This window comes from Polypterus senegalus, chromosome 4 (genome assembly GCF_016835505.1).
Source record: "Polypterus senegalus isolate Bchr_013 chromosome 4, ASM1683550v1, whole genome shotgun sequence".
Classification (NCBI taxonomy): Eukaryota; Metazoa; Chordata; class Cladistia; order Polypteriformes; family Polypteridae; genus Polypterus; species Polypterus senegalus.
In genome coordinates this window covers 48,500,341-48,513,801 of record NC_053157.1, presented here as the reverse complement: position 1 = coordinate 48,513,801, position 13,461 = coordinate 48,500,341, and the positions used below count along the sequence as shown (strand labels likewise).

General features: G+C 36.8%; 1 protein-coding gene across 1 annotated transcript in view; it reads left to right on the top strand.

The window, feature by feature from the left end:
• The window catches only part of gkap1 (G kinase anchoring protein 1), a 36,294-nt gene that overhangs the window by 3,442 nt on the left and 19,391 nt on the right, over positions 1-13,461 (top strand). The window contains exons 2-6 of the mRNA XM_039750583.1: positions 2,811-3,049; positions 5,870-6,013; positions 9,706-9,783; positions 11,786-11,918; positions 12,001-12,023. Of these exons, the coding sequence (XP_039606517.1) occupies positions 2,813-3,049; positions 5,870-6,013; positions 9,706-9,783; positions 11,786-11,918; positions 12,001-12,023 (615 nt within the window). The 5' untranslated portion in view covers positions 2,811-2,812. The remainder of the gene's footprint in view (positions 1-2,810; positions 3,050-5,869; positions 6,014-9,705; positions 9,784-11,785; positions 11,919-12,000; positions 12,024-13,461) is intronic.

The following is a 13,461-nucleotide window of genomic DNA, read 5'->3' as shown; positions in this document are numbered from 1 at the left end:
TTTACAAAGGAGATGGGTACTTTTTAAATCTCACAATTCTGATCTTTCTTTTTTAGCAAATTATTAAAAGGTTTGAGACTTGTTTCTTTTGATTTGGCAGTGTGTACACTTTTGTGGTTTAGCTGGAAAATTCTTACTTTAATTTATTGTAAACTTAGAATTTTAGACAGTAAAATGTGAAAATAGTTCCAGGAGCTGAATATGTTTTCATGGTATTGTATATTTTAGATGAGCTCTTGTATACTCGCACCCACTTGTAAAACATTTGCTTAAATTGCCCAGTGATAGACTAGAGACCCATCCAAGACTGGCCTCTGAATTGTTCATGGGTAGCGTCTAGCTTTCTTTGTGACAATTAGTTGGATCACCATAGTACCTGCATGCAGACGAGAGCAAAGTGCAAGGCATGGCACCACAGCGGGGTGGGATACTTATGGGGAGGTGTCATTTGATATTTTCAAATGAACTTCATATTATCGTTTCTGTGATTTATTATCTATATCTATTCTGACACTTGCATGCCTATTGTACTGCAGGTGCTTTTGGTGGTGGACTGGGTCAGCTTGGACACTTTAACTGGCCTGTGGCTATGCAGGAAGCTGCACTGCACTGTGTGTTCTGACACCTTTCTCTTATTACCAGCATTGTTTTTCAGCAATGTGTGTTAGGGTAGCTCTTCTGAGGGATTGGACCAGATGGACTAACCTTCCCTCCACGCATGCATCAATGGGCACCCATGACCCTGCCACCGGTTGTACTTCCTTGGACCACTTTTGGTAGGTGCTAACCACTACAAACTGGGAACACCCCACAAGACTTCCTATTTTGGAGATGTTCTCACCCAGTCGTCTAACCGTCACAACTTGGCTCTTGACAGATCTGAGTATTTCTTCTACTTCCAACACATCACCTTCAAGAACAGAGTGTTCACTTGCTGTCCAATATGTCCCACCCTTTTACAGATGTCATTGTAATGAGATAATCAATGTTTTTCACTTCACCTTTCAATGGTTTTAATGTTGTGGCTGATCAGTCGCAAGGTCTAGTAACTAACAAACTGATTAAAAGTAATTTATCTTGCTTTCCTCACTGCCAGACTTCTAAGAGATGGTTATTGTTCTGTAAATGTAAATTGTAGTCTTTATGTAATTAGTTGCTGTTACTTTACTTTTTCTTTATTTTAGTGCAAGCTTCCCTTCTTTAAAACTATTTTATGCTAATTTGTAGGCAGACGCTGAGTGCCCATATTTTCTCACACTTTTCATCAGTCTTTTAGCTAGCTCACTATCGTTAAAGGTTTTAAAGGGTCCCCTGAAGCTGCTCAATTGCATGATGGAGTGTCATTTCATACTGTGGGTGACAGATCCCCAGACTAATGTGTCTTGTCAGCGACGTTAGAGTATTTTTCATTCAACATCTGTTTTCCTAACCTGCTTATCCTAGGCAGGGTTGCAGGGTTTATATAATGTATGCAGTGAGTTTTATGTGCCAGAAATGAAAAGTGTTGGTGCTTGTTTGGTCTTGCAGGCAGTGCTTGAAGTGGGCTGGTACCAACTGTGCTTGAAGCTGAAGGGGTCCCCAACCTTGTAGTGAATGTTAGTGTATCCTGGCGCTCAAAGATTTAAGAGGCTACCCCCCCCCTCCAAGAATAAGAACTAATATACGTGCACTCCGACCACAATGGTGGACCCAGTGTGCAAAAGTAATAACGAATTGGGAGGAAGAAGCAGACTCTTGACTAAACAGAGTCCTGCAAATAAGCAAGCAGTGCTTGAAGGAAAATCGGAATGTAATTGGACAGTATACACAAGATAGAAAATCTAAAATAAACTGATTATACTATATATCAAAGCAGTGTCTTAAGTTTTTAAAAAGCCAGAGCCATTGCCCTTGTGCATGCACATTGTACATTGCAAGCTCACAATACCAATCATCACTCAGTTATGCGCCTTTTGCGGCATGTCATTTACACACGTTATAAAGCAAAAATATGCACTGTAGAGAAGCCATGATGAAACACAACAAAGTATGATTTTTTTCCCCAATGATATAGTTTTTTTTTTTTATAAAGATGGTAGATAGAACAACTGAGGAAGCCACGTTTGAGTGATTAGAACTAATTAATAATTTCTAGTGTTCTGTTGGTAGACACTTCATAGAAAATCCATTTTATGAGAAGGCAGATCTAATTTTATAGTTTCGTGCAAAAATCACATAATTTTTAACAATTTTAAATGAACTTGAATCATCGTAATTGCATAACTGAGTTGCAGCAACCTGTGAGACAGTTAAACTAACTCATCCAGCTAAAACACCCACACACCATTCCCTCACCACCCCATGTAGATGCTTTCGGAGATTCATTGTTAGAGGAGCTAATTATTCAGAATCCACAAGCATCTCTTCCCCTGCCCCCCCAGATGCAAATGTATTGTATTATTGATGTTTTGAAATGACAATGGGACCTTTTAAGACATTGCACAGCTCTAACATGGTGTGTACTTTTCAAACTTAACTGTATGAAAATGTACACATTTAACTAGAAATGGCAACTTTTTGCTTTAACTTATAGCTGCAGTATTTGGAATGGTTTTATTTATAAGATGTATACATGTGACTAATAACATTCTCCTACTAATACAAAAATCAGGCCTCATTCAGCACAGCATTTTTGGCAATTTATTTGTGATATCTTTAAAATCCTAACCACTACAGGTAGAAATAGAACATTGTAAAAAGAATCTATTTTATATTGCTTCTCAATGATTTGCTGTTAACGTGTTTTTTTTTTTTTTTATTAACTTATTTAGTAATGGCCTCTGCTGTGATCTCCTCCGTTCCTACAACGGCATCCAGATTTGCTTTGCTGCAAGTAGATAGTAACAGTGAGTCTGATTCAGAAAGTGGAAAAACAAAAGGTCTTCGTGAGACGGGCAAGCCCCGATCAGGCAAACCTGTTGGAGGAAAGTCAAACAACAACAACAATAATGAGAAGAAAAAGGAAAAGAGAAAAAAGAAGAAAGAGCAACAACAGAGTGAAGCAAATGAGGTAACAAGTGGTTAGTGCCAAATATGTGTAATGACTGATTGGACAAATACCTGTGATCCTAGTTAATAATAACAATTCTTTGCATTTCTATAGCACTTTTCTCACTACTGAAAGCACTCCGCAATTGCCGGTTAAGGGCCTTGCTCAAGGGCTGAACAATGCAGAGTCCCTTTCGGCATTTACGGGATTCGAACCGGCAACCTTCCGATTGCCAGTGCAGGTCCTTAGCCTCAGAGCCAGTAGCATCTCTACTGCTCATACATGTTGACATGCGAGAGCATCTTTCTGAGAAAAATGTGCAAATCTCCAGAAAAATGTTTCTGTGTTGGAATGAATTTGAAAATGCAAAACAGACATTACGGTCTGGAATAAGCTTGGGCCAAATAATCAAGATAACATTAATTTAAAGGGTGAATGAAAAACTTTCTAGCCAGTAAACTGAAATTCTCAATGAAAATCTCTGTTTGAAATTTTTCTTATCTATAGTCTTCCCTTTATTTAAGTACAGAGGGATTCTTACTGTAGGCCTTAGCTCTTAAATGGACCACATCTGGTAAGCCATCAGTTGAGTCATGTGTAACTGAATGGTGCAGCGCAACACAACCTCATTAAAACAGTGAATACAAAAGAACCGAAATAAATTAATTTTCAAAGAAAGAAAAACAGGAGAAATCCCCAAAAACATACCATGATACATTTGACTTGCTGAAGATTCCAATATACTGATAATTTATACAAATATTGTACTGGTGTCGTCTGATCCACAAAAGATGATATTTATTAAATGTATTGTTGTATTAACTTCATAAATTATAGTTTATAAATATGTACATAATATCCAAACAGACTTGGTTGTTGTAATTTAGGTGTAAATAACAATATACAGCAATTGCATGCTAATCTATACTAATAAAAGGCAAAGCCCTGACTGACTGACTCGCTCCTCACTAATTCTCCAACTTCCCGTGTAGGTAGAAGGCTGAAATTTGGCAGGCTTATTCCTTACAGCTTACTTACAAAAGTTAAGCAGGTTTCATTTTGAAATTGTACGAGTAACAGTCATAACGGTCGACAACATCCGCCATGTTGAACTTTCTTATTTGTGGCCCCATCTTCGCAAAATTCGGTAGGCGGCATCCCTGCGCTAACCGAAACCGATTTACATACTTATTTCGGTGGTATGACGCCACTGTCGGCCGCCATATTGAACTTTCCAACATCATTAATTCTCCAACTTCCCCTGTAGTAGAAGGCTGAAATTTGGCAGGCTCATTCCTTACAGCATACTTACAAAAGTTAAGCAGGTTTCATTTCAAAATTCTACACGTAACGGTCATAACGGTCGACAATGTCTGCCATGTTGAACTTTCTTATTTATGGCGCCATCTTCACGTTTACTTTTCTTCTTAATAAAAATTTTAAGGCAGTAGTTCGCCGCTGCGAAGCGCGGATATTTTGCTAGTTTTTATATAAACTGCAAGGCCACAAAATTATTGTAGAAACATCTGGAGACAGCAACTCTGGTGCCACCATGAAAAATACTTACAAATTTAGCAAAACAAAACAAACCACCTATTGAATTAATATGAAGAATTGTGTAGTCATACTACATGCTTTCTTAATGGAATTCTTTCCTATATTTGATCTCAAAGTATGTTGGTATAATTTTGCTAAGGTAATGCAGCACATTCACTAGCATCCTAAAAGAACAACACAGATGTCTGAAATAATGTAAAGTGAAGTCAAATTATTGTCCCTGAAAAAGAATAAAAAAAAAACATTTATTTCTTTGGACAGGGTTGTAAACATTACTCAGAAATGATACTTAAGTAAAAGTTGAAGTATAAGAATATTTACTTTCACCGAAAGATAAAGTATTTCATTTTAAAAAATACCCGAGTTAAAATGTATCTACATTCAAAAGTATTCAAGTACCAAAAGTAAAAGTACATAATATAATAGTGAGAGGATGCAAGGATTTTTCTAGAAAATACAATACATTTATGTTTAAACAACACACAACATTTGTGCTACAGAAATGCACCTATATTTTGCAGTAAATTAGCAGATGACTTACATTTTTCCCCCAAACACATGAGAACAGACCAAAATAGGGAAAGTGTGAGCATTCCCAACTGCAAAACAATTTCCACTTTTCACTTTCAAGATATATAATATATAAAATCATCAATCAATCTGTCTGCATGTCTGTCCGCTTTTCACGAGAGAACTACTTAACGGATTTAGATCGGATTTTTTCTAGAATTTCCTTGAACATTCCGGTTGATTTTGTGACTTCTCTCATCACGCTGTGTGTCATAGTTGACTTGCAGTACCAACTTATTTGCATGAATCCGAGAGACACGCAGTGGGCTGAGGGGAGGGGGATGGGGCTCTCCTCACTCACGCTCCAGCCTCGGGGAGTGTACCTTGCCTCTGCTTAGCTAGCAAAGAAGAGAACTACATAACAAATTTAAGTAAATTTTTTTTTCTAATTTGCTTCAGCATCATGGTTGATTTTACAAATTCTTTCATCGCACTAAGAATCATAGTTCGCTTGCAGGAGAGCTATATTCACGCTAATCTGAGACGGAGGCTGCGGGCTGAGAGGAGGCAGAAGTGTGACGTAAGGAGTGGGGAGCTGGGCAGGGCCCTCTTCGTTGTCATTTATTATTAAATAGATACAGAGAGATATAGATATGGATAGATAAGTTATATATATTTTTTCCTGCTAGTTAACTGCTGTTTGTCTGATGACCTTTAGCAGAGCTACAGATTCCTGAAGTAATTCTTTTCCTTTTGTTGCAATTCCCTCCTCAGCTAAGGAATCTTGCTTTTAAAAAGCTTCCTCAAAAGTCCTCCGCAAGCCTACAGACAATTGCTACAGATCTAGTTCATCATAATTCTACAGAAAAGAACACAGTAGGTGCTAACTGGCAACAATGGAAGCAAAGAGATGAGCAGGTATTGTATCTTTCTAGCTTTGTTAAAGCTACAGTGTACAAAATGTACAGTGCATCTGGAAAGTATTCACAGCGCATCACTTTTTCCACATTTTATGTTACAGCCATATTCCAAAATGGATTAAATTCATTTTTTTCCTCAGAATTCTACACACAACACCCCATAATGACAACATGAAAAAAAGTTTACTTGAGATTTTTGCAAATTTATTAAAAATAAAAAAATTGAGAAAGCACATGTACGTAAGTATTCACAGCCTTTGCCATGAAGCTCAAAATTGAGCTCAGGTGCATCCTGTTTCCCCTGATCATCCTTGAGATGTTTCTGCAGCTTAATTGGAGTCCACCTGTGGTAAATTCAGGTGATTGGACATGATTTGGAAAGGCACACACCTGTCTATATAAGGTCCCACAGTTGACAGTTCATGTCAGAGCAGAAACCAAGCATGAAGTCAAAGGAATTGTCTGTAGACCTCCGAGACAGGATTGTCTCGAGGCACAAATCTGGGGAAGGTTACAGAAAAGTTTCTGCTGCTTTGAAGATCCCAATGAGCACAGTGGCCTTCATCATACCTAAGTGGAAGAAGTTCGAAACCACCAGGACTCTTCCTAGGGCTGGCCAGCCATCTAAACTGAGCGATCAGGGGAGAAGGGCCTTAGTCAGGGAGGTGACCAGGAACCCGATGGTCACCCTGTCAGAGCTCCTCTGTGGAGAGAGGAGAACCTTCCAGAAGGACAACCATCTCTGCAGCAATCCACCAATCAGGCCTGTATGGTAACGTGGCCAGATGGAAGCCACTCCTTAATAAAAGGCACATGGCAGCCCGCTTGGAGTTTGCCAAAAGGCACCTGAAGGACTCTCAGACCATGAGAAACAGAATTCTCTGGTCTGATGAGACAAAGATTGAACTCTTTGGTGTGAATACCAGGCGTCACGTTTGGAGGAAACCAGGCACTGCTCATCACCGGGCCAATACCATCCCTACAGTGAAGCATGGTGGTGGCAGCATCATGCTGTGGGGATGTTTTTCAGCGGCAGGAACTGGGAGACTAGTCAGGATAAAGGGAAAGATGACTGCAGCAATGTACAGAGTCATCCTGGATGAAAACCTGCTCCAGAGCACTCTTGACCTCAGACTGGGGCGACGGTTCATCTTTCAGTAGGACAACGACCCTAAGCACACAGCCAAGATATCAAAGGAGTGGCTTCAGGACAACTCTGTGAATGTCCTTGAGTGGCCCAGCCAGAGCCCAGACTTGAATCCAATTGAACATCTCTGGAGAGATCTTAAAATGGCTGTGCACCGACGCTTCCCATCCATCCTGATGGAGCTTGAGAGGTGCTGCAAAGAGGAATGGGCGAAACTGGCCAAGGATAGGTGTGCCAAGCTTGTGGCATCATATTCAAAAATACTTGAGACTGTAATTGCTGCCAAAGGTGCATCGACAAAGTATTGAGCAAAGGCTTTGAATACTTATGTCATGTGATTTCTCAGTATTTTTATTTTTAAGAAATTTGCAAAAACCTCAAGTAAACGTTTTTCACATTGTCATTATGGGGTGTTGTGTGTAGAATTCTGAGGAAAAAAATGAATTTAATCCATTTGGAATAAGGCTGTAACATAATAAAATGTGGAAAAAGTGATGTGCTGTGAATACTTTCCGGATGCACTGTATTAAAATTGTTTAGCAAAAACTAAAAATGATTTTCACTGACATATGCTATTTAAGTGAAGTTTATAAGTAAATATTTAATTGAATAATTAAGGTTCCTGTATTTAAAGGCTTGCTTATTTCTCTTTTGGTGTTTAGCATAGTAATATTAAAAAATATGCTTGTTGTACAAATTATTTATTCCTATTTATTTTATTTAAGAGTTATGTAGCTATTATAAGTTTTAGCTGTTTTCCTGCACTTACAGGATTGTACTAAACAGTGTTGCATCTTTTGGATTAATTTGTTGGAGAAAAACATAGGTCAGCCTGCTTTTATTGAGTGAGTTGAGGTCATTTTGCTATCTTCGCAACTTTAATCAGAACTGCTAGCTTTGGTGAGGAGATCAACATAAAAACATTTTTGGCTTATAAGTTTCTGTACTACATCTTAGTCAATTTGTGATATATATTTGCTGTCACCTTAATTTTTTGTTATGCCTAAATTAACATTCTCCCAGGCATTGAACAGATGTTTATTATATGACATGTGTTTTGAGCTATGCTGGTGGTCAAAAAGTAAAATGTTAGTAGCTATATAGGATTGTTTATTAAAAATGTTTTAGCAGTATTTTCCAATAAAGCAGAAGTAGTTTATTTTAGTTGTGTTTTAGGGTGGAATCACCTGATGGCTTTGAGCACCTAGGCTTAAATCCTTTCCCACTCACTGTATGACTGTAATTTAATTTTGTATATGTAATAATGGGGAATTTTTGGCATCAGGTGGAAGAAAACTAGTGTTAATTGACAAGCAGTTGACTTGTTCTGTGTGACTTTGTATATAATAGGATTTCCCTCCTGCTGGGACCACAACTCACATTCTGTCCCCAGTTTTCCGTAAAAAATAAGAAGGTGATGTTATGTAAAAGTACTCTGCATGCTACAAGGGCTTGTTTTTTGAATAAAAGTGCTCACTAGGGTTAAAAACTAGAAATAGCTAAATACTCTAATACAGATGTAATTTATTTAAGCATTTTCTTTATACTTTCTAAGCAACCTGTTGTATTATTTGAGAGTGAGCAAAAAACATTTTCTAATTGAAACATGTTTAAAACTAAATAACTTATTTTCACTGTCACTTTGATAAAAACATTTATATAGCATGTTTTCATATAAATAATGCAGTGTTTAAAAAAATGTCAAAGAGAAAGCTACAAGAAAAGAAGAAACAAATAAGATTAGGTAAGAATAATAATGAATAAGTAACGAAGGAAAAATAAAAATCCATACAATCTTATAAAACATAGAATATACTGTATAATTAGCAGAAGAGTAACATCCTTATATAAAATATTTCAAGTTCAAGGACGAATCGGGTGATAATCATATGAAGTAAGCTTAACTCCAGAAAAGACCTTTTCAAATTAGATACTTATTTTATATATTTTTATTTCTTTTTTTGTATGTGTTGTTTTCGTAAGCCCTGTTTTCTCTAGTCTAAGATTATTTAGTTTTAAATAATCAGAAGCAGATATGGAAATGTATCCTCTACAGTGAGGTAGTATTTTTATGATATAAAAAGTCCAGACAATTTAGAGCAGATCTGCTTTAAAATGAAATTATTGAAAGGGAACCAAGATCTTTCACCCATATTGTAGTTAAAGTTGTTAATAGTATGGATTGCAACATCTGTGATCTCTACCTGTGTTTTCTCCAATGTAGTCCTCTTTATCAAATGATTTACTAGTTCCCGTCACTAGCTACGACATTTACAGGATAGCAACATGTAGATTTTATTTCCCCCCAGCATAAATCCCCTTTTTCCATTCTAGCAGCATGCAAGAATAGTATTGGTGGTCAGGGTAAAACAGCAATGGTGGAATAACTTGCAGTTTATCAGGATCAGTGAATTGTGATATTGTATTTTCTTGCTTGCTCTTACGTTTTTCTCTTGTTTTCAGATTTTGTAATCTTTGTATTGTAATATTTACACTTGATTTATTTGAAGAATTTGTGGTCAACTTGTGTTTTATATTCCCAGTTAACTAGTGAAATGTATGAAGCAGATCTTGAAAAGGCTCTGATGTTAAGCAAACTGGAATATGAAGAGCACAAGAAGGTACTCTATTTCAACTTTTGATCTAAGTAAAACCTTACTGCTTTGCAAGATGATACTACAGTAATCCCTCGCTATATCGCGCTTTGACTTTCGCGGTTTCACTCTATCGCGGATTTTAAATTTAAGCACATCTAAATATATATCACAGATTTTTTGCTGGTTCGCGGATTTCTGCAGACAGTGGGTCTTTTAATTTATGCTACACGCTTCCTCAGTTTGTTTGCCCTGTTGATTTCATACAAGGGACGCTATTGGCGGATGGCTTAGAAGCTACCCAATCAGAGCATGTATTACATATTAACTAAAACTCCTCAATGCTATAAGATATGCATCCCGCGCGGAGCTTGATTGTTTGCTTGTCTCTGCCTCTCTCTCACCCTCTCTGACATTCTCTGCACCTGACGGAGGGGCTGTGAGCAGAGGTGCTGTTTGCTTAAAAGATACTGACGCTCCTCTAAAAAAATGCCGCTTTATTGCGGTGCTCGGCATATTTAAAAGTACACGTATTGATTTTTTGATTGTTGCTTTAATCTCGCTCTCTCTCTCTGACGTTCTCTGCACCTGACGGAGGAGATGTGAGCAGAGGGACTGTTTGCACAGAGGCTGTTTGCTTAGAAGATACTAACGCTCCTCTAAAAATGCCGCGGCAAACTTAAAAGCACAAGTATTGATTTTTTGATTGTTTGCTTTTCTTTGCGAGCTCTCTCTCTCTCTCTCTCTCCCTCTGAAATTCTCTGCTCCTGAAGAGAAGATCTATTTGCATTCTTTTAATTGTGAGAAAGAACTGTCATCTCTGTCTTGTCATGGAGGACAGTTTAAACTTTTGACTAAAGGGTGTTATTTCATGTCTAGAGGGCTCTAATAATGTTAACAGTGTGGGAGAGTTTATAAGGGCTTAAAATATATAAAAATAACTACACAAACATATGGTTTCTACTTGGATTTTCGTCTATCGCGGGGGGTTCTGGAACGCAACCCCCGCGATCGAGGAGGGATTACTGTATACGCATGTTGGCTCCTCCTGCTTATTCAGTATAGTGAGAGTTACTTCTGTATGGCACTTCCTTTTTCATAATGCTAGTAGTATGATACATTCCCCCATTCCTCTAATTCTAAATAAGGTAGACAAAGCATGTAAGGAATAGATAGACAAAGGATATAAGGAATAGACATACATGACAGATAACCCATTCTTCTAATCCTAACTAAGGTAGACAAAGCATATAAGGGATAAATCAAGGATATGAGGAATAGACATACATTATTAAAGGAATGCCAGTATAACAAAGTCATGTTTTACGATAATAATGACTTATCCACTTGGACTATAACACAAGGCAATCGCCCACAATGCAAGCAAAATGCACCATATAACACCTCTGATTACTTAAGGTTGACTTGATACCTACTGCATTGTTAAATAATATAAGGATTCATTCGAGAAATCCTGGATGTTGTCCTTTAGAAAATCTTATTGATGCAGATGGTATAATAGAAGTAGATATGATTGAAAATCTGAACTTCATCCTAATACCTGTAAACACCATCTAGTTCATGGTTTGACCTGCAGTAAGGGCTGGGTGTGTTCTGTATCAGAGTTTACTGTGATTGAGTAATCAGTAGTTACCATGGTTTAGCAGTACTACAGAGCCCCTTACAATTTAAATGCTGAAGATTAGATAACATAAATGTAATAAAAGGTTATTGTGTGCATGGATTAAACATATTCAGAATAACTGTGTAAGAACTCTTTCTGTAATGCATGCTCTGATTACTGATTCTAATTGAACAATATAAATCAGGTAAATAAGAATACCAAACAAACATTGTGTTACTGATTTGTAGAATGTGTAACCCAGAATTTTGCAGTGCAGTATTACGTGTCTGATAGTTTTATTAAAGAGGAAAAATTCCTTCAGGTACAGATGAAACCTTTCAAGTTCTCCCTGTTCTCACTTATGCAAACTTTGATATGAAATAAAAACTACATTGTTTTTTCCAGGAATATGAAAATACTGAAGACACATCACCAAAGGCCAAAAGTGGAGGAAAGAAAGATAAAAGACGAAACAACCAGGGTAAAGACAAACCATTGACAGTTTCTTTAAAAGATTTTCAAACAGAAGGAAGTGTAGGTAAGGTTAAGCATTTTATGAATATATTCAGTGGAAAATCTAAGAAGTTGTATTATTAATATAAGTTATTTTTAATTTGCAGAGCACTTTAATAAAAAACAAGAGGTAAGTTTCAGCTTCCATCCATCTGTTCATTTTCCAAACCTAATTATTCCATTACAGGGTCGCATGATATCAGAGATACTATGGATAAGATGCTGCTTGGTCTTAGGGAAAATGCACAAATACACATTGTGCTATTTAGATCAGTGTAACATGGACATTTTTAGTACTTGCAGGAACAAACTGAAAACTCCATAAGGATAATCAGAAGTCTAGTCAGGTCTCTGAAGCAGCAAACGGTGCTAATCACTATGCCTAAACTATTAATTCATTTATTTATTTTTGTTAGGATTTCTTTTTCCCATATTTTCTTTGGATTTCAGCAGAATGTTAATCCATGTTTGAATACACATACAGAGATATATCAGCAATTGTAAAATTTAATTTTGAAATTATTTAAGAGGTTTTTTTTTTATTTATTTACTTACTTACTAATGTGAGGATTTTGGGAAACTAGAGGAAATTCTCGGGTATGAGGAGAGCACAGTATTCAGCTAAGAAGAAGATACATTTGGGGGGAATAAAGTTAATTGTTTTAACAACTGTTTTTGTGAGTTTGTGTTTTTACTAGTTCTTGCGATTTCTTGTATATAAAATATACAGTGCTTTGCAAAAGTATTTTTAGGTGCCTTTTAAAATAAAGTGCTTTCACATCCATATTTTGATGCAAATAATGCCTTATGCTCCAGATATTCCTGGTTCAAGGGGGTCTTTCTTTTTTCAAATTATTATTGAAACGTCAAATGGAGAAAACCGTGCTGGATTTTTTTGTAGCTCTGTTTACCTGTGACTAAGAAAGCTTAAGGCTGTATACATGTTCACTCACACCTCTCCAAAAAATGGCAATACCTAATCTGCCACTGGGCATAAGGTGGATATGATGCACTCAAGAAGAAAAATTTGTAAGGCAAAATTTTTTGCCATTTTGTCAGCTGGTTTTGTAAAGAGAAAGCGAAAGTATTCTGCTTGCATCAGTAGTCATGCTTTACATAATAATATTTCTGTTTCAAATTAGTTTTAATATTCCGCTTAGGATCATTTTTTGTTCAAAGAGTCTTATTCATACTTTTGTTTTGTATGTAAATTGAAACAAGTTTCCTTGCAGTGTTTCTTGGAGCTGTTTGCTCCCAAACTTTCCTTCACATTTAACAAAGTGTTCAGTCCTCAGGCCTTTGTGCCCCCCAACCTTACTTTATTATAAACTTGTTTCTTGAGCTTTGAGCACTTGTGGTCTCTAATTGACCACAAGTACTTTGCCCAACAACTAGCTGATTCTCTTTTTTTAATTCTGGCAAATCTTAGACAAAATTTAAGATTATATTTGAGAAATAGTGATGCTGCATACATTTCTTATTAAGCCAACAGTCTAAACACTCTTACATAGTTAATTTAGCGTTTCCAGATCTATGCATTTTATCAGTTCAACTCTGACTTCCTTAGA